General features: G+C 33.3%; 1 protein-coding gene across 13 annotated transcripts in view; it reads right to left on the bottom strand.

Moving 5' to 3' along the window:
• The window catches only part of EPHA5 (EPH receptor A5), a 338,986-nt gene that overhangs the window by 3,871 nt on the left and 312,034 nt on the right, over positions 1 to 23,081 (bottom strand). For 11 of the 13 annotated variants that reach the window (XM_074324488.1, XM_019748170.2, XM_019748164.2 and 8 more), the window contains 4 exons: positions 21,678 to 21,887; positions 18,731 to 18,880; positions 8,531 to 8,724; positions 5,245 to 5,400 (listed from right to left, as the gene is read on the bottom strand). In XM_074324488.1, coding sequence (XP_074180589.1) covers positions 5,245 to 5,400; positions 8,531 to 8,724; positions 18,731 to 18,880; positions 21,678 to 21,887 — 710 coding nt within the window. Of the gene's footprint in view, positions 1 to 3,834; positions 5,401 to 8,530; positions 8,725 to 18,730; positions 18,881 to 21,677; positions 21,888 to 23,081 lie in introns of those variants that run through there. The other 2 variants (XM_019748169.2, XM_074324492.1) reach the window with 1 other exon arrangement.

The raw sequence follows: 23,081 nt of genomic DNA, 5'->3' as shown, positions 1-23,081 counted from the left end.
AGTTTGTTAGATAACGTAGCCATTGGGTAGCAGAGCTAGGACTAAAACCAGGAATGTGACACCAAAGTCCATACTGTTTTAATTTCTCACTACTAAGATGATTTTGAGGGAAGTACTTCAAATTACATGCAATTATTTATTCAGCTGTTAAATGATAACTCTATAGATATAACATCAAATATCCAAAATTCTAAAAGAAGAAGATAATGAAGGAAACTGAACACCTACTTCTTTGACTGAAGCTATGAACCCAATCTATACTTCATGGATATTTCAGTTCTGGGCTAAATAATCTCATATTTCCAAATGTAACTTTTGAATTATAAAGACTTGTGTAGATGCGGGTATTCATGGTTGCTCATTAACATGCTTTGGACCCTAAGTCAGGACATTTCTTAACCTAAAACAATCAATCTCTAATGTAGAATTTAAATAATTAATAATTGCAATGAAGATTAAAAACATGTTTTATTATAGGTGATTCTGACAAAGCCAGGTCTGAAAGTACTGCTGTGATATATATGTACTAAATTTCACCATTCATATGGCTAATCCAATTATTAGGAATGAGACTTTTGAAATAACTAGTAAGGCCTGAAAAAAAGAAGAATTTATATGTTTTCCCACTCAAACAGCATGGACTTTGCAAATACAGTACCAAAATTTTAATCTGAAGTGTGTGTGTGTGTGTGTGTGTGTGTGTGTGTGTGTTCCATATTCCAACTCTTCATTGGTATCACATCCCTGGTTGAACTTATTTTTATTTCCACTCTCTTAACTTATTTTTACATTATATTTAAATATAACTTCATTCTCTGAAAATAACTTGACCACAGAAAGACACTGGTTCAGTGCTTTGTAATAGTTGTAATGATATTACAAACGAGAATTAAAATGGTATTAAAAACATGTTTTTAGTAAAGGTTAATAACTTTATTCTAATATTGGTAAATGCATTAAAATATTTTATTAAAATAGTTTGTCTCACACTTTTGTGATTTCTAACAATTACCATTTTACTTCTTAAATTACATATTAAATTATTAATTTTGCAGTTATAATTTCAGAGAAATTTGATCAAAATTAAAACATTCTACATGTAGTGATGCAGTTACTGCTCTATTTATAATAATTTTTGAAACAATGGAAATAATACAATCCAAGCTATTGTCCTCATTTCCTTTTTCTATGGAGGAAATTTTATAGCAAGACAAAGTTTTAAGTGTGTCACCTGTATGACTGTTATACTTATTTTATCATGACCACATGTAATGTTAAGTAATACCTCAAGTCAATTCTAATGACAAAAACTATATTTCAGCATAGGCTTATAATGTTAAACGTGATGAAAATAGTATTTTTACATAAAAAAGTTTGGGTTTTATCAACAAAGCAGATTAGTTTGAGAAAAGCTGCAAATGTAATAAATTTCCATTGCTGTGATTACCTTCTAGCATTTTTAAAAATGTTATTCCATAATATTAAACAATGGGAAACACTAATATTATAACAACACTAAAATGGTAGAATGAAAAATAAAGAATAATAAGAGGTGTCTAGTTGATTTTGGAGTAACTTTTTTTTTTTTTTTTTTTTAGTAACTCTTGATTATTCAGAATTCAGAATTTAATTCATCCATTTGTGGATGAGTCATTCCCTTACTCATTCTTCTCCATTCTTCTTTACACATTTTTCAGTTAGTTCAGTGGTACTTAGCAATACTTGGCTGGATAGGAGAAGGGAGAAGAGAGATTAATGAATATTCACTAAACTTCAGTGTTTATTCTTTTTACCATAGTTTTGTCATACAGTTCCAAGTGTGGAAATTTTTGGTTCACTTAGAAGAACCTTGATAATCATTTATATATCTACTGTAAAAGATAAATATATTTACATTTGGCAAGAGAGGATTAACTGTGGCCTGGTCATGATTTTCAATGGAAGAAACATTGTGAGGGTTAAACTAGAAGTTTTAGCTTAATTATGTAGAACAAAGAGTATAGTAAGTACTCCCTTTGTGTACTTTAACCGTATAATAAATTATGCATATGACTCTATGGTTAAGAAATATATTTCATTTAGTGTGCACAATTTTTGGCTCTGGATTTGGAAAACTCATTTTAGTAGCTTATGACCCCATTTTAATAAATGATACTAACAGGAACCTCTTTAGCTTACACACATTTGGTATAATATTTAAATTCATTGGATTGTGCTCATTTTCTGAATAATCAAAAGTTGACAAAAAGTTCTGACGAAGTTTAAAAAGCAGCTATCATACGGACCTGAACTCGAATCCTTGGACTCGATTTGCAACTAACCTCAAACACACATTTTCCCTGGTCAACAATTACCCACTGCATTTACACACCATCACACAGATTGTGACTTTACTAGCACAACAATTGTTTTAATATGAGTACTGCATACAGAATAGCAAGGTTTAGGCACAGAGAACAGCAGACAGAAATATCTAGGAGTGAAAGCCTTTTTTGTTAAACATGTTTTGAATCTAAGATCTCCAAGTTTTCAATTTCCTTCCCACATTAAGCCACATGCCTGCTCTGGCAAAAAAAAAAAATAAAAAAATCATAAACAAATTAAACCTTTATGAAGGAACTTTTTACATATGCGGTTCTGAAAAATTGTAATTCTTTACTCTTCGTTTTCTAACCCACTATGAAAACAAATTTGATGGCACAAATTATAACATATTTTTGTAATTTATATGGCAGTTTGATCTTTTGTTTTATATTAATGATTTTAATTTTTTTCTAAGCATTTATTACATGTATGAATGTATTCTTCCAGTTGTTAGTTTCTATTATGTCCTGACAGTACCACTGGTGAGAAATTTTAATTATTTTATTATAATATTATACAGCCTCTATAAAATTAATATTTAGATATAAAGAATAGTATAAAAATAATTATCAAAGTGTTTTAAGAAATTGTTTTTTTCTTAGCTGATATCCTAGCTCCTTTGCCATAAGTCCTTAAAAATGACTGATTTTTTGGGGGGTAAGGGACAAGCAGAATGTACAGGTAATCTTTTTCTTATACTTTACATTTCTGACCAAACAAGTAACTCATCATTCACTGTTTTGTGAGTTATTTAACATAATATTTTGATAATTACATTCTTATATTTATTAAAATAGGAAGAATGTGGTCAAAAACAATAGACAAGAGTACACATATTTTTAGGTGCTAGACTTTCCAACAAATCAGCTTCACTGGAGTTCATGTTTGCTGGCCCAGTTTCTTATAAGGAATATGTTTATATGGGTCCCAGGAATCTGAAGCAATTGACTTATGAAGACCAATATTCTCTGAACAGGAATGTGTTGATACATCTAACTTCATCTTGCTCTTCTGGTTACAGTAAATGAATTAAAGGACAAACGTATTTGAAAGGAAGCACTATTGGAAGAAGTTACCAAAGTAATATAAATAGAAGAAATTGAACCAAGTAAAGAAAAACTGACCAGACAAAAATTACTTGAGAATAGAAATGAGGTGGAGAACCATTATAAGCAGATAGAAGAAGCTATTAGGTTTTGAAAGAAACATACAAAATGAGAGTGTAGGGATAGATGGGCAGATAGGAAAGTAAAGGGAAAAGAATAAAAAGAAATAAGAAAATGTGAAACCATAATGCTAAAATATTAAATACATTTATAGTATATTGGGGTCCCCATAAGATAAAATAAAACAGGTAGTTAATGCAAGAACCATTATTTGTGGTTAAAATCATTCTGTGAAAGGAGAAGCAAAAGAGTAGTAGATTTAAATCTATGTATATATGCTATTTTAATAAAAAAAGAGACATTGTTTAATGCAAATAATTTTATTATATATTTACAAGTAATCTGACATTGGGTAGAAGAAATACCTACAGTATCATTTTAATATAAAATGACAAATGACTTTAATAAATTAAAATGACCATTTTTACTGAGAAATTAAATAGCAATAATGTAAAAATAGTTTTAAATTATCAGTAAAAATTTCTGTTTACTATTTTAAATATAGCACAAATGAGTTCTTTGAATGTCCAAAGAAATAATGGGCCAAGCAAATGTGTCATCAAATAGATATGATTTGGTGGTGATAGTGAGGATGAAATTCAGTAAATTATGAGAGTGAGCTGAGTAATTATTTTAGGTCTTTTTAATTATAGGTCTGAAGGAAGAGGACTGTTGAGAATGCGACATTAACTGGTGATAAATGATGGTACCCTGTTACCTTTTGTGTGAGTGGGCAGTGAATTCAATGAATCAAAAGTGCCAGAACAATACAAATGGTGACAGAGAACTACTTAATGCTCATATTCTGTGAAGTAATGGAATGAGGACTGTGGCTTACTGCTTTAGAATGGTCTACTTTGTTCTAATCCTTACAACAATATTTTAACCTTTGAATTTCTAGGTAATTTAAGTAAGTTATTATATTCACAGGTTAAAACATCATTCATGTTAACGTAATCTAGATGGAACCACCATAACAACAGTTAATTTTCACAAAAAGACAAATATATACAGGCTAAAATAATTACACATACAGACTATATAATAAAATACAAACAACTTACAACCTTAAAGAATTTAATATTTAAATCTAGTGATTTTTATTTAGTAAGATTTGATAAACTTTTATCTTAAACGTGCAAACAGAAAAGGGCACAATTGGTTCCACTGAGATTATATCATATAACAAATCAGAGGCAGGATCTAATATATATCCTTAGGTTGCAAGAATATAAGGTGCACCACTTAAAGATTAAATGAGAGTCCTGCCTGTGAAGCTTCGTTTAAGCAGCTGTTTCCTGGGTATTCATCATAGCCAATTTTAAGATTATGTTTTGTTGTATGTAGGACTAGTCACACCAATTGTGCTTACAGGTTTTTTATATTTACATTCATATAACATAGGTACCAGTATAAAACTTTTGTTGAGAAAACATCTTTTCCACAACATAAAATACCAGTAGTTTCCAAAGAGTTGTTATTCCAATTATTCAAATATTTAAATGCTATTAGAAGCAAAGAAGCAAACATACTGGCCACAAGTACCATTACTCATGCAGTTGTTAACAATAAAGGCTACAAAAGAAGAGGCTTCCTTAAAAGCTGCCACACATGGACAAAGGTTAACTAATTTCCCTTGACCTCATCCAGACTGATTTCTGAACAAGTTTCTTGTCCCAGCAATTATGTAAAAATTATCAGAAAAATTACTCACTCCAAGGTCACCTGAGCGACAGCATCCATTGAACTGTATCCATTTTCCATGAAAATCTCCGTATACCGGCCCATTTTGATTGCTTCTAGCCATTCACCTACTGATCTGTAGGCCCCAGATCCCAGTGAGCCATGTTCTACCAATAAATTAGATACTCTAAAACACATAAAACATAAATATTAAAAGTAATATTTTAACTCTTTTATAACAAATTACATTGAAATGTTAGCTCCTAGTCGATGGCTCTTTCGGTCTATAAGTGTATTTGTAGGGGAAAATATACAATGCTAACATGGAAAAAAATGTTTTGAAATATGGAATACAAACTCAATCTATTCAGATTTTTTCTATCCATAGTTAATGAGGATTTATAATGGTTTAATAAGTAAATTCTCTTAATACAAAACAATTTAAATATCCATCAATGGGGGTTTACTTAAGTAAATGTCAATCATAAGATACAGGACAAATACCTGTCTCTTTACTCATGTGTCCCATACAGTTTCACATCCCATTTACAATTCAACTTACTCTAATGTAGTTTTTTCCAAACCGATTCTACATAAATTGCTCTAGTTGAAGTGAGCACTGACCTCTATTTTGTCAAAATCTGTAAACATTTTGTAATCTGTAACAAGAATGACCTCTCAGAAACATTGAACAACCACCACTACCATCTCCCTCTTGAAATCCTACCTTACACCATCTATTTTTCTGTTTTCTTTTTTTTTACATCACTATTCTCTCTTGGGTACTATGACATTGGATGCTCTGGTTTTCCTTAACCTTCTTTGCCTGTTATTCCTCCTTTTCCTGACTTAAAATTTGGAGGCAACCAGGACGTAGCCCTATATCTTCTCTGCCAAGGCTGTAGCTCCACTTTATTTTAGACTATTTTACCCACTGTCATGCTTACATAGCATCTATTTTTCCCTATTTTTTTTTTTTTTAATCTCCAGTCTAGGTCTCTCACACATTCATGTGTCTACTTCGTGCCTCCATATTTCTCACAGGAATATGTTCCCAACATTTCCAAAATCACACTCATCTTATTGATATCCAGTTCTCCTGAAGTACTCCCATTATACTGTATGATGCAAGAGTTCACTCCTGCTTCATCCTAAATCCCCTTAAAATGTACCATTGTACCATTGTGCATACTATTACTATCCATTCTATCTCCAATATATTGCACATCTGACCACTTCTATCTCATCCATTACCATCTTAGTTCAAGACATCATGTCTTACCTGCACAACTACTCTAGCCTCCTAGTTATCCTCCTAAATTCTACTCTCACTCTCCTCTCCAAAACCAAAGTTGTTCTTAAATGGTTTTATTTTGTTCAATCTCTCTCTCCCCCTACACTGTGTTGCTCAATGCTGTATACTCAGCACCTAGCCCACAGCATGACACAGATTAGATATATAAATATTTGTTGGATGAATAAATTAATGTGTTGTAGTGATTTGCAGCCATTAAGCAGTGGGGTAAAAGATTCGTTGACAAGGAAATATAGGAGAAAACAGTTGAAGAGTAGGACCTTGAAGTTGAGGTGATGGAAGACTTGCAAGGTTAGAAAACAAAATGACTAAAGGAGATAATCTGAAGGTATGGAGAGACATTCAAACATCATCTACATAATTACTGAAATCACCAAGTTTTGTGAGCATGGGTAGGAATAAAGAGAAAAAGACAATGAGTCAGGAACTAACATCTTCTAGAATCAGGATTAGTAGATGACTGAACAAAGATGGGTAGTGAGTGGTACAGTCTTAAGCCAAATCTGTTTAAATGAAACCTCGCAAGCTGATGCTACATATTGCACACAAGGCAATATGAGAATTCTTTGGAGATTTTTAAACTGTTCTCAAGCTATAATGATCATACTGATATAAATTAACACAATTTAGAACATAAAAAATGTATTTTTACGATTTCCTTTATGTCCGTCTGTGACAACTTAACATAATTCAAACACGTAGATGAGAGAAATGCTTACTATTTTACAAGACAATAAACAATTTAAAAGCAGATATTTCAGGAACCACATAAGTTCTAATCGCTAAGAAGAGGCATTCTCCAGTTGCTACCACAGAAAGTTAATGATGCCTGAACAGAGTTTGAAGATTCATTTCCTCATTTGTATTTAAAAGTGGCTTTTTGCCCTAGTAAACAAACATTATATCAGATTCATAGAACACATGTAACTTTATCAACAAATTGTTTCTCATTTAGTTCATGCTATTGGGCAGCCAGTTCAGTTAGTGGCATACTTTTATTTCTTGCAAAAAATAAACAATTGCTTCAAATATAGTGAAAATAATAATCTGGTAAATTTCCTAGTAGAGAATCCAATTGATTTATTTTTTGAGAGGATAAGTCTGTAATTTTTCAGGTTAAAGGGAAAAGTATGCTTTATAAATATGCAACATTATTTAAATGCAATCATAAAAATAAAAATATGCTTATTTGCTCACACAAACTTTTCCCACAAAATTACTCATTTATCAATTTTTTGTCTGTTGCAACTGCACAGTAAATGATTAGCCAAATATCGGTGTGAAACTACATAAGAGTAAAGTCCCAAAAGGGGTTGTCAGTGTTCATAACATATGACAGACACTAAAATCTATTTTAAAGAAATCAAAACTAATATTGTTAGGTATCTGTAGTTTAAAATATATCAGTGCTCAATTGGCTTTTCATGGTCTTATAATCGTATTTTTTCCCATTCACAACTATGTGGGACCCAAAACATGAAAATTCATGCATTTGAGAGAGTGTGTGTGTGTGTGTGTGTGTGTGTGTGTGTGTGTGTGTATTTTGTGTGTTTGTTTTTTTAATGTTATCTGAATTTGGCTATAGTTAACATTTTTCTGAAACTGGCATGTTACACTATTAGCTTAGGTATACTGTGTTTCCCTGAACATAAGACCTAGCTGAAGCATCAGCTCTAATGCTTCTTTTGGAGAAAAAATTAATATAAGACCCGGTCTTATTTTACTACATGACTGGGTCTTTAATATAATATAACAAAACATAACATATATAACATAACATAATATAATACCGGGTCTTATATTAATTTTTGCTCCAAAAGACACATTAGAGCTGATAGTCCGGCTAGGTCTTATTTTCGGGAAAACACGGCATAATCAAATAAATTACTGTCATATTGACTCATAGGATAACGTGTGCAAAAATGACTTAATTGATTTAATATTTGGGGCATGCATCTGAGTTAGCTGAATTCAGGAAAATCTCTTAGGTCTGGCCTTGTACCTGCTTGATGCATTAACCAGCGTCTTCAAGCTACTTGGGTTACGTATCAGTTTGTCCAACATGTTGACAATTTCATCAAACTTGGGCCTGCTATTCCGGTCTTTCTGCCAGCAATCCAGCATTAATTGGTAGAGAGCAGCAGGACAGTCCATGGGGCTTGGCAGACGGTACCCTTCCTCTACGGCTTTAATCACCTGTGTAAAACAGAACCAGTCCCAACATCACAGTTTAGTGTAGAATAAATAGCCTGAGAACTCTCCCACTAGCCAACCTTCATCCTTTCTTATTCTTACTCTTGCAGTAACCACCAGCATCACTATCTTTAAAATCCCTAACTACTTCCATTTGCTGCAAAATTAAACTACATAAATAAATATCACAATGTAAAAAGATATGCATTCTTCACATAGTATAAAGGAAATAAATGGTAATCATTTTTACCTCAAATCTTGATGATCTTGATTTTAAAAATTAACTGACGTAAAAATAAATAGTACATGTTTTATTTATCCTTGTATTCTGGAATCACATAGAGATTAAGTCTTCTAGTAATTTCTCAGAAAAGTTAATGTGTCTTTTTAATGAAAAATTAGTTTTAAAATTCTTTTTAAAGTAATGGAACAGCAACTTTACTTCAAAAGAGACTTTTGGATGGTAAATGATGGATTAGTTAAAGGCTAACTTAGCATAATTATCTCATGTATCATTTAATAATGTTTAGGTCTCATCTACTGATTTCTGTCAGGAATCTGGAATAATTGTCCAGCAGCACAGGAATTACAAACATTGATTTTAAATGTATCCACAGGTAAGACTATCCACCTAACTGTGAGACTGTTTGATCAAAACCATTTATGATGTTGTTGCTGTCATCAAAATGTCTAACTCCAGAAAAGATTTGTTTATGCTACTGAATATAATACAGGTTCTTTTCAATTGTTGAAAAGCAAATGATTAAGTGATACCAAAAACCAACAATAATGAATGCATTTCTGAAAATCCTATTATGAATATTTCCTTAACAATTAAACTTAATTTTTTTTCAGAAAGATTTTAGATTTCATCTGACAAATGGAAAAAAATATATATATATACATTTATATATATATATATATATATATATATATATATATATATATATATATATACTGATTATAATAGGGAATTTACAAAGATAATTATGAATGATTAGAAAGAAACCAGTCTCTATGATAAAGAAAACGGCATCTGAACAAGAGCAGTGACAGATGGAAAGAGGATGAAATAGCAAATTTAAGGGGCATTTATGACAAAGGAATTGAGGGGAGAGAGAAAGTATTTGATATAAAACAAGTTCAGGTCTATCACACTATGGTGGTTGCTGTTAACTTGAAGCAAGCACATAAATGGGGACAGAGAATGTTGAGAGGAATAATTTGGACTTGTTCTATTTGATATGAGTGGATAACACTCATATGGCAATTTGCAGAAATCTGGCTAGAGCACAGGAGCTATTTGGGCTCATAATATAAATATGAGGATCACCAGCACTTGGTCACAGCCTGAAGTTGGTGTAGTTTATATCTCCGCAGAAAGGCATAAAGTAAAGCTTCCTGAGAAGCACCAATAGTGAAGTTCAAGCAGAGAAATAAAAAGTGCTCCAGGACTCTAAAAATAAATGGTTAAGTAAATATTGAATAACTATGAACAAAATATAGATGCTCCTCAACTTAACGATGGGGTTACACACCAATAACCCATTGTAAATTGAAAATTTCCTAATCAAAAATGCATTTAATACACCTAAACTATGGAGCATCATAGCTTAGCTTAGCCTACTTTAAACCTGCTTAGAACACTTATATTAGCCTACAGTTGGACACAATCATCTAACACAAAGCCTATTTTGAAACAAAGTGTTGAATATTGCATGTAATTTATTATGTGTATTACTTTTGCACCATCGTAGTCAAAAAATTGTAAATCAAACCATCGTAAGTCAGGGATTATCTGTATCTGAGAGTCACCCACCCCACCTTAGTTAACTCAAAAATAACATAAACTAAAAGGCAAACCACAGTAGAAAATATTACAAAAACTATAACATATAGTTAACATATCTAATGTGTTAAAAGCTCATGCATATTGAGAAATACAATAAGACAACACGTAAATGACAGATACTAACCAAAAATTTATTTTAAAGAATAAATTTTAAAAAATAAATTTGGAGAAAATATTATTCTCACTGGTGATTAAATAAGTAGTAAAAGAATATAAAATACCATTTGCACTCATATATTAATGTAAGTTTATTAATTTGCTTATGAGACTCTCCACAGTAGTTATTCCCTTTAATAGCATATATGTACCAAAATTAAATGTCTTAATATAATTTATAATATAAAATATTTCACTATGCAGTGAAAATAGTGACTCAATTACTTAAAATCTAATTTAGTTCATAATGTACTTTTTCAAAAAGCTGATACCAATTAGTTTATTTTTTTATTTAGCACCTATTTAAAAAAATATATTTAGTTCACTGAGCAGTTAGTCTTTCTATGTGACTATGGAATGAATAAATTAAACCAATTCCTTAGTTTCAAAATAAGTTAGTACTATGTGATCTGAGAAGTGATTTCCAGAATATATTACTTAACCAGCTTTATTTTCATGTATACTTATATTAAAAAATATAATATCCTGACTCTTAGTTAACTTAGAATTTGGCCCAGAAAATTTGGTCATTGGATTTAATTCTAAATTTATCTTTAGAATTTATCTTTAAAATAGATTTAGAACTATAACTTTAGATTTTTTTGTTAGGTATTTTGAAATTTGTTTTTTTTCATTTTTACCTATTGTTTCCCTCATAGTTTGGCTGAGAAATGAATGGCATTAGTATTCTGGTGGTTTGTAAAATGCTGGAAGTCTACCAAAGCACAATTTAGGCTGTTCATTTTTCCATACAATTTATAATGTATAACTAATGAATCATAATCTTAATTACTTTGTTATTGCTATTACATTTGTTAATCTAGGTGTTTGACATAAACAAAGGAAAGAAAAGAAAAGAAAAAAAAAGACAACCAGAAATTTTACAGACAATCTGGCACCATTTCAGATGTTAATATCTGAAATATTATCATAAGCTCTGCATTTTCTTGGCATTGATATGTAAATCAATGGTCTAAACACAGTTTAAAGAATGCTGCCTCTCCTTCCAATGCATAAAACCACAACTCTGAGTACCCAATATGGCACTACTCACTTGGTGGCAAGTTGAGTCTATTGGGCCCTTTCCATCATATAAGGGTCAGTGGATCTATCTATTCTGTGGGTCCTCAGTGGGTACTCTATTCTGAGTACTACTTGGTTTTGCAATTCACAGAGCCTCAGCCACATTGTAAAGTCATTATGCTTGATCTACAAACATAGAATCCCACCTAGCATGTCACCCAATTACGTTACCTACTTCATAATGAAGGATATGTGAAAGTGTCACATACTCAGTGATGAGGTGGAAGATATTTAACAACTGGATTTTCCTGTTGGGGAAACAGATTTATAATATTTTCTCTTTTAAGTGATATAAATACTCTCTTGACATCGATTGTAAACTACCAATATAATCTCATTCAGGTAGAAATGTTCTAAAATCTCACTACCTGGTATGAGCTGGTTCCAGCAAGCACTACATACCTAGGGCATCATCCAGAATCAACTAGCTTCATAGAATGCTGGGAGATCTTTTAAAGAAATAGCTGAAGCAGCAATCTGGAGGCAAGACTTTGAAAGGAGTTGGTGCCATTACTCAGGATACAATATAATCAGAAATTTCTATATTGTGCTATGTTCCCAGGGACTCCTACCCAAGGACACAACAGGGTTCCATTGAACTAGCAGTTATGGCTGCCACCAGGGCACTATGGACTTCTTGTGCCCAGGTACAAGCTGACGAGTAGAGTCACTATGATGGCAAAGGTGACTGATACTAAGCGACAGGAAGCTTCTTGCATACAGTTGAGACAGGGAGAAATAAGTGTGGAACCCAGATGATACACTTGATGCCTTTTTGTTATTTCTTTATAACAACTGTGTCCTGAAAATGCTTACCCCAGGAATGAAGGATTGATTGAGACTACCTGTTAAACTACCATGATCTGACAAGTTGATAGATGAAGGGAATGAAGAGTGGATAGTGGAAGAGGAAGAGGCTAAAGACCAGGTGAGGTCCTGAGATCAACTGAAGCTATAAGGGCTACAGTGCAGTCTATAACCTGCCTCTTCTGAGTTTCCCCTCAGGAAGAATCCACAAAATCATGAAATAAATGCTCCCTGAACCTATGTGGAGAAGTAAGTCTGTATTGCAAAAGTGGTGAAGTGTGGCAACTGTGAGAATGTATTTCCTAAAGTCACCTGCAGGGATGGTAACTGACCAATAATCCTTAACCCTTAGCCTTCTAAAACCTGTCATCACATTTACACCAAGGCCATCCTTTGCACAGGTTACTCCCAGTCGATTAGTGAATGTGGCAGTGATAATAAGATAGGCTCATTCCTATGAGATTCCTATGATAGACAATGCTGGCTTGAGGGCTCCCTGGCAGCCTTGCCGACCTCTGTTAGAACTGCACCTCAGACTCAGATGATTGCACTCGATCATCCTTCCATCTCTACCGTACCTGTATCACAGTCTAACACCTCTTCCCTTCATCTCTCCATGGTGTTTCCTTACAAGCATTTCCCTTTAACAATATTAATGTATATCTAATTCCCTCTTGGCTTCTTGGAGGACCTAGACTCACCCAGGCATTATATCACAGGCACTATGATGAAAATTGTACATGTATTATCTACATTCAGTTTTACCACATATCTGCAAGATAGGAATTATTATACACATTTTACAAGTGAAACATTTGAGAGTCCAGGGGTTAACTGTTGCCTGTGTTTATACAGCTAAGAAGTGGCAGTGGTAAGATTCACATTTAAGTCTCTCTGGCATGAAAGCCTGGGATATAGCTTATATCTAGAATTAAAAGGAGTTATTTTGTAAGATAGTGCATTCTTCATCACAGGAGGTATGAAAATGTAGGATTGATAAATGTGTGGTAGGAAGTTTGTAGGGAGAATTTGAGCATCAGCTGGCTGTTTTCATGAATTAAGTTCTATCTAGGGTGTGAGTGCCTATGTTGCTAGATATTTACTTGAAATTCTCACATCTGAATCTTTTTGTTGCTATGAGATATGAAGCTCCCTGGAAGTGGCTAGAGTTTAAGTACATATTCCTGTAAATAATCATAGATACCATAGAAATAATTCCAGATATACCACTGTTTTATAGGATTTTGTTCCTTTTGCCAGTAGTTATTAAATATATATTGAATATGCATTTTTCTTAGTATATCTATCTTAGACCAATAGAGTTCCACAGATTAAAGAGATCTTAAAAGTCCTCAATTCAAGTCCATTCCCTTTATAGTCATTGAAACTGACCAAGAGTTATAGAATCCAAGATGAATGGCTTTCAGTTTAAGATATTTGTTTTTTGATTTTGTTTTTAAACAGCAAGGAACAGAAATTTTGGACTTAGGTAGTGATATTTCTTTACATATCACTTTTTCCAAAAGTGTACGAATTTTCTAAAATAATTACTTGCATCCAAGGGTAGCATTATCCTTAGGAGACCAATATTATCTTAGAGGACCAATATATGTTGGTTCAACACACTTATTATTACACAGGCATTATTACAGGAAGGCTAAGAAATCGAATAATTTTCTCATTGTCAAATCTTGTTAATTTGAGTATTTGGATGAGAACTAAAGTCCTCAAACTGTGTATTACCATAGAATATTCTCTTTGTTATACCATAAAATATTTGAGCAGTATAAGAAGAATGATACATGTTCATATATTTATATCTATATCTACTATCTATTCTATACTATTGAAAAAGTAAACAAAGAATAGACATAAGAGGAGCGGTACACCCAGTACAAAGTGGGTTGATATCCTTTTGGAGACAAATATTCTCGCCAACAGAAGGAGTATTCAACAACTGACTGAAAAAAAAAATGGCAAGAATAATCCTAACATGAGATGATTGAAAAACAGATTACTTAAATGAGTTTTTAAAATATTTTGTAACCTATGTGTAGGTATAATTTGTGTATGCATATATTTCACAATAATTACAAAAGAAAGACACTGTCACTAAATATAAAAGTGTAATGCAATGAGATCTCATTATTTTGGTTTCTATTTTATGTTCTGAAAAATGTTGACATTTAAAATGTTTGTTATCAATAAAGGAGCTTCTACTCACTATAGGGTATTTCATAGCTTCCCAAGTTTGAATCAGAGTTCATGATCTGGTATTTACCTCAATCATGATAATCCTTCTAGTTTATTTTTATTATTTGTTGTTATGATTTTTCTCTGTGATGACAGAGGCAATCCTAAATCAAAAGAAATCTACTACAGCTTTCTGTCTCCATGACAAAGCAAAAGATCTTCTTTGAGAGATTTAGATGCTGCTGAATGTCTTGGTAATGTAACATTTTCATGGAAGTAAAACCCTTTGAGAATCAGATAATATCTGGAATGTGGAGATTATGGAACATATCACTCAAAACTGCCAAATCATTTCTTCTACTTTGTTCTCTGATAATTTTTTCCAATCATGATTTGCAAATATAGTAGATATGTCATGTTATTGGATACAAATTTAGATAAAAATTAAGGCATATCAAACTTAGTGCTGTATCTGAAAACTAAACACCACTAATGACTGTGAACTTGTTGAGGAAATACAAAGCATGTATTGGACACTCTATTAAAGGCAGATATTTTAAAAAGATCTGTAACTGTATAATCATTTTCTGTAAACCTCATTTAGATTCGTATAAAACCAAGCTAAAGTCAAAATATTAGTTTTTATGCTTATAACTTTCTGAAAATATTACATCAGCACTCCCTTGTATTTTTTTTAATAGTTTGAAATAAAGTTATTTGGAAGCATTTCAAGATTCTCGAGTGGCTGAAATCAGGAGAAAAAAAAATGTATCCCAAATCCTTCACATCTCTTTGCTTCTATGTCCTTCTACATGTAATTTTATATTGTACACGCAGAATGAGCAGAGGAATGGACCAATCCTCTAATTATGGGATTGGCCAATGGGTTTTAGCAGAGATGTTTCAGGCTCACGAGCATTTGAGCTTATTCTTGCCCTTCACTCTGCAAATGAGTTCATATCCGGTTTCCAGAGGAAGATGCAGGCCAGGTGGAGCAAAGCCAAGTTGCAGATCAGGCAACCCAAAAGAACATGAGCAAAGCCAGTCAAGGTCAGCAGAAACACTAGGAGAATATACCTGGTGTCATGTTCCACTTTGGTCTATAATTTTATTTATGACAGATAGCACTATCTCAAGTACAATTGCCAATAATGTGGATAATAATGCTACACATATTCATATCATACAAATAATTAGGAAAGACTAATAATTCTGAGTGAAAGAATCAGAATTCAAAATATCACAAGTGTGAGAAGGAATTAACTAGGCAAATGAGGGACAAATGTTTTCCTGAAGTGAAAGGAAAAGGCTTGCTGGCAACATAGAATAAAATGCTTTCACAAAAACTAAAGGAAAGCATGACATTGAAATGAGCCTTAAGAGAAGATAGAAGCCAAACCAAGAAGTGCTCTGCAGCTCAGGTTAGCATTTAGCATTTATCTGGAGAAAAGAAAGTAGCAAACAGGTGTACTCTTCATCTAGTCTAGATCAATCCAGAGAAATCATTCAATATTGAATGAATATCTTATGTTCAATTAGAAGGGAGATCTAGGATCACTGGTGGGAAATGAAAGGGAAGAAGTAGACATTAATTCAGTTGGAGACAGTGTGGTGGTTAGGTATAAAAAGTGTGGAGAACCACCTTGAAATTTCTGCTTTAACTTATTATTTTTGTGACTGTAAGAAAGTCATTTAATCTCTCCAAGGCTTAGTTTCTTAACTGCAAAACAGGAATAATAATATATCTCTGATGGGTTGTTAAACATACACCAAGAGTTCAGTGATACTTTTATCATAGTCCTGCTCCTAAAACCATAGACTTTCAGACAATAGATACTATGTTCTCCCAAATTTAGGGAGATATAACCCACTCCTTCACCAAGTGAATGTAGCGCAAAGAAAACCAATTGCAGCAATTTTAGATGTCTTGCTGTATACTTGGAAAGAGGCAAGAATCCACCAGCCCGATTTACTACTGCAATCAGAGAAGAATGCTATGAAATACATTTGACCCTTGAACGACATGAGTTTGAACTGCACAAGTTCTTTTACATGTAAATGTTTTCAGTAAATACTGCAAATGTATTTTGTCTTCCTTATGATTTTCTTAAGAACATTTTCTTTTCTGTAGCTTATTTTATTATAAGAATACAGTGTATAATACATATAACATACAAAATACGTGTTAACTGACTGCTTATGTTATCAGCAAGGCTCCCAGTCACAGTAGGCTATTAGTAGTTAAGGTTTGGGGGAGTCAAATTCATATGTGAATTTTCAACTGTATAGGGGTTGGTGCCCCTAACCATCTCATTGTCAAGGGTCAACTGTAATCTTTGGGAATGCTGAAGTGTGATCCTAGCTTCTCACTGGGGCAAATCTGAAGAAGGAAGCCTTTCTGGGGCAGCCTGTAATAGTACTAAAAGAGGAAAGACTGGCAGAGCATCCAAGAAGAATGTGTTTCCCTCAGTTGAAGCAGACACGTGTATGGTACAGTAAGAGACTGTGAGGTAGAGAGCAGTGCAAGTGAGAGGAACTGGGAGAAGTCAGGTGGAATATATCCTTCTCTCTAGGGACTTTGCAAGGAGGAGGCTTTTATCAAGGGGCTTTGGGAAAGCTCAGACACGTACATCACTAAAAAATTTAAGTTTGGGTTACCGCCTCATAGGAGGCATCAATCGCCAAACATTATGAAAACATTCTTGCCCCTTCTTTTTCACCTTTCCACCCAGGGAAGTCTTGAAAAGTCCAGACACAGCCTTTGGCAGAGGAGGAAGAGCAAAAATCTGACCATTCTTCCTTCCCAATGTATGTACCAACGGTCAGGCTGATCCTAAAGTTGTGGAAAATACTTTGAAATTGTTATGGCACTGCTCTGATTTAGACTGGACTTGAATTTTTTGAATTTTATATCTGGCATGGAACTATTGTTGGAAATGAGGCTGGAGAGATACAGTATCTGTCTAATAACCCCTGAATGCATTAGAGAGAGATTTTACAGAGCTGGAAGAAAGAAAGAATTACAGGGAAAAAAATGTTTTAAACCAGCACACTATTCAGTTAAGACTTCAATATAATCGTTTTATAAAGAAGTAATGATATATTAGTTGGTAGAGCACTTAAGACAGTGCATGGCAAATAGTAAGGGCTAAATACATGTTAGCTGCTTTTATAATTGTTCTTGTTATTTGATGGAAAAATATAAAATTTAATTGGGGTCCAAAATGGAAAGGGTTGCATTGAATAGTAACAATGGAAAATTACAAAAGTATAGGCCAAAGAGCCATGTGTTAGGCATGATACAGTAAACGTACTAAACTTAAGTAGAAAATTCTTTCATGGTTCTTTTAATTTTAGGATTCTATTATTTTAAACATGGATTATTTTTCCACGTGGGGAAAAATCTGTTTTATCCCTCCAAATCAAATAGACAGTACAGCTTTTCCTACATTTTTAAATTAAAAAACAAAACAAAACAGATTTTTCCTTTTTATCCTCTAAGAGCATGCACTATTAAACCAATTATTATCCATCATTTGGGTCTAGGGTTTTAGCTGCCTTTATCAAATGCAAATCATAAAAACTTGCCTGTCAGTACTCATTCTTTGATGGTTCTTTCTTTATCTTTGAAAATGATAGTGACATAAAACGAGTTGAACATCACTACAGAATAGCTGGAACTGTCTGTCAAGGGACTGAGCTTTTATATAATAATAACTTACTTCCCTTTGTTCTAACTCATTTTAAGCTTCTGCATAAAGGATATTTCAACAACAACAAAACAGATTAGAGGATCAGCGAAATATTTCATTTTTTTAAGCAACTCTCATGTGCAGAAATGAAAAAGTATTATGTCTCCTGACTCAGAGAGCAAAAGCATTCCATTACAAACTTGAGGGGAGATAGTCCCATGCTTACATCTTGATTGGTCATCTCCCAGTAGGGTCTCTCTCCGTAAGACACAACCTCCCACATCACAATTCCATAGCTCCAGACATCACTGGCAGAGGTAAACTTCCGGAAAGCTATAGCTTCTGGGGCAGTCCATCTGATTGGAATTTTGCCTCCCTAAAATTGAAAAAGAATAAAAAAATTCTCACATACTTCAAATGTATCTAGGGATATTGCTGCCTTGCTGAAAAAATCCAGAAAGAGATGTAGCATTTTTAAGTGAATCTGTTTGACAGCATGCAGTCTCTTTTCACATATCAGTTCCTAAGCACTTGTAAACTGACTCCTAACTGGCTGTCCAGAAGGTTTCTGGTTTAAATTCTGTTTGACTACTGGAACATATACAGGAACCACGTCTCAATTACAGTATCAGGATGACAGCTCTAAGTGGGGAAAACACGCAGTAAAGCAAATCAAGAATGTATACTTTCATGGCTTTCAACCAGAGGATAAAGGACTCAAATTCCCATGGTGCTTTTCTCTTTAATATAGGAATTGTAAGTGGAAAGTCTCAGTGCTAAATGCAACACCGAGATGCTTAACAGTTAATAAGACAAGCATGAAAATCAGATGTGTTAAAAACTTAGTTATACTGACATCATGCAATCTCTTTTAGACTTGATTTCTCTTATCTTCTGCTGGCATATTTTTGTGTTTGTTTGGTTAGGCTTTTTTTTTTTTTTTTCCCCTAAGAGGTAGGTTTATCACTTAATTCAACCATTTTAAAAATTATTGAAATTAGATTATGGTGAAAAACTTACAACACTAATTTTGGGATTTTTTTACACCGTAAAAAATTTGGTGAGGTAGGTTCTTAGTTCACTAAATAAATAAACACTTATCTATCCTTCCCCTTTCACGATGATTTTTTTTTTTGTCTTAATTTTTAAAAGCCAGCAAACCCGGGCAACCAAACATTTCACTTATAAGCAAAAATATACTAAAGGAGCTGAGAGAGATTTGAAATTTTAGTTTAAAAAGACTAACACATGCCTTTCCATTTTGCAGGAAAGGAATAATTTAATCCACATACTAGAAAAAAAATGGGACTTAAACTGCTTTTTATGAACCAAAGTTTCCAGACATATGAGGAAATAAGAGTTTCATGTAATGCTTGGAATTGTTCTCTGAATTAATTTGAATTATTCAAATTAAGTTTGTATTATTTGCTCCTTAGAAATATGGTACTGCCACTTTAAGAAGAGTCTCCTGAAACATACTTTTGTTAGTGAAATATTCATAGTTAAGATCACACAATTAGGTCTGGCTATGTGTTGTGATACTCTATATTATTACTATATGTCTTAAAATTGTAGCTTGTTGATTACTTTATACTGCAACGTAGAATGTTTCTCCCAATCTTTTGAGCATCATATTGGCCATCAGTACTATCTGAAGTTCCCTACCTTCTTATCTCTCAGTATATACATTTTCCACAAACTGCCATCACACCCATTTCATAGGAATAAGTCTTGAGGGTCTCAGGATCTCTGCTTCCCCATCTGTCTCCCTCTTCCCCAGCATGACACCTTGACACAGACCTTGACAATCCATTTTATGCATTTAACTAAGACTCAACCAATCTTACTGGGAATGGATTTTTCTATAAACTTAATCTTGCTTAGACCAAGTTTGTTACGTGTAAATCTAATCCCAAGAGAATTCTTAAATGACGTTTCATTTAATACAAATAATGACAAAAATAATTAAGTCTAGAAGAAGAGGAATTGCTATCCCATCAATTAATTTATTGATTTATTAAGCTGACCGTTAGAAGACTGTTTGCTTAGATAAGTTACTCTTGATCTTCAGCATAATACAATCCCTAAATATCTCTGATTCACAAAGCAACAATGAAAAAAGCAACATATATAAATCTTATAATCTATGAATAATTTGTTGTTAGACTATGAGTAGTAGTAATTTTAAAAAATTGAATTAAAGAAGAACATGTGAAACACACCTATCATAAAAATAAGGGACAACAAAAGTGTTCTTTTGTATTGAAACAAAAGTTAACCTCATTGTATAGTGAAAAATATATGATACATTCCTGTCTTCACAAGGAGTTAAACTTGATGACATTGTAAAGATTTAGAATTAAACAAATATAGTTTATCATAAGGGATTTAAACTCAAGAAGTGCAATACATAGACTGCCCAGAAAATTCTGTTGTACTGATACTTACAGTTTTTCACAGAAATAATTGTCAGTTACATAACATATCAATTCAGGAAGCAATTCCATTGCGGAAAAGAGTGTTGATTTATGCTAATTTGACAATATGACTTAGTGAACAATTTTCCAAAGATATGAGCTTAACAGTTTATATAGTATGTAAGAAGGGCAATTAGGCATTAACATACCATCAGTAAATCAAAACTTTTTGAAGGGACAACTCTTTTATTCCATCTAAATCCTTAAAAGGTAGGTTTAGATATTTTTGTATTTGTTTTACAAATGAATATACTATACTGCAGAGAGTTTAAGCTACCTATTAGTGCCATACATATTTATGTATCCATATACTATCTAGATATATGTATGTATATATATATTTATTGCTTTAATGTAGGAGATTCTGTAATGCTGTCTTTTACATTTATAATTATATATGATTTTTGCTTTGTTGTATCCACTCTGAACTTAAACATTTTAATTTTCAGTATCTTTTGATAAAAACAAATTATTGAGACTCATAAAGTGAATATTTTGCTTATCTGCATTTAATATTTGAATTTTCTGGTCTCGAACAAGGAGCATCAACTGGATTTTTTTTAATCCCCCACTGCCTCTCTTTCTCTCTCTCTTTTCGTATGTTGGAGAAATGTCCTTTTTTGCTATTTCCTTGAAAATCTTTAAAAATGGAATGCATCTAGTGCAGTTTCAGAAATGCATTCTGTTAGATCTTACCCTTGTGGTGTATGCTGCCTCAGGATCGTCTTCCAGCACCCTGGAGAGTCCAAAGTCTGACACCTTGCACACCAGGTTGCTATTGACTAAGATATTTCTGGCAGCGAGGTCTCTGTGCACATAGCCCATGTCCGAAAGGTACTTCATTCCCGCAGCAATGCCTCTCAGCATGCCAACGAGCTGAATCACAGTGAATTGCCCATCATTTTTCTGTAAAGACACGATAGAGCTATCAGTTCAGCAATGCCAGTCACTGGGGGAAAATATAAAAGGATCTTGCTTCCATGCCCAAATGAATACCATCACCAAATGCATATGCAATTTCTATCAGAAGAACCAGTAAAGTTGGAAACTATATAGTTAACTTGGTAATGTTTAATAGTGTTCTGCTGGGTCAAAGCAGATAAAGGTTTTGAAAGCCCTTGTCAAAAATCACATTTAATTGTCCTCGGCATTTTAACTCCTTTATTCTCAGTCATCAGAAGAGTGTGTGCCCACTGGAACCTGCTGCTTGCCTAGGGTTAACACTGCGCATTTTCAAGGAGCTTTGAAAGACTCTAGAGAGATAGGCAGATTGGTGTAAAGAAGAAATGGTGGGAGGAGATAAAGGGAGATTCTGCAGTAGCAGATAGGAGAGGAATGATGACGACAATGTTATCACTTCTTGGGAGCTTGCTGTCTTTGTCAAGGGCACTGAACTTAATGCAGACACACAGAAAAAGGCTCTCCTGAAGTTTATTTTGAAATAAAGGAATGATGTGACCTTCACAGTCTGGAGAACTAGAAGATATGTATAAGAAATTTGGCACCAGAATCTGGTAGAGGCTAGAGCTTGGAAGGGGAGTTGGCCTTGTCAGTGGACTGCTGTCATAGTCAAGGCATAGGCCACTCTTGTGATCATCAAAACGTCATTCCCGTCACCTTCCCTAATCAATAACAATAATCGCTATACTGGAGATGAAAAACTGCCAGCCTATAGGTTTAATCAGGTCTGCAAATATCTTACACTGTCTAGCACAACCTACTTATTAATAAAATGAGTTGCCAATGTTTAAAATTTGGAGACTTACACACACACACACACACACACACACACACACACACACATATATATCTGTATTTTTTTCCTGAAACCAGGAAGATCTGACAATACAGGATTAGTATTTTCTGTTGCCATATGATGACTCCATTGGCGCAAGCAGTGGCTGGCCGTCAGGTGGGTTATAAGCCTATTTGACCCCTTTATGTTGATAATTTGCCCGGACCTTTTAGACATTTTGCCTTGTTCTGCCTGATATTATATACTTTGAGAAAGTTAAGTATTAGTAAAAGCTTCTTTTTGTCCTTTTCTTTCTTTCAGATCTCCCTTTCGCTTCTTTCCTCCTTCCTTCCCTCTTTATTTTT

The sequence above is a fragment of the Rhinolophus sinicus genome, linkage group LG02, assembly GCF_036562045.2.
Source record: "Rhinolophus sinicus isolate RSC01 linkage group LG02, ASM3656204v1, whole genome shotgun sequence".
NCBI lineage: Eukaryota > Metazoa > Chordata > Mammalia > Chiroptera > Rhinolophidae > Rhinolophus > Rhinolophus sinicus.
Note: the sequence above shows the minus strand (reverse complement) of the source record. Positions and strands in the feature narration are given on the sequence as shown.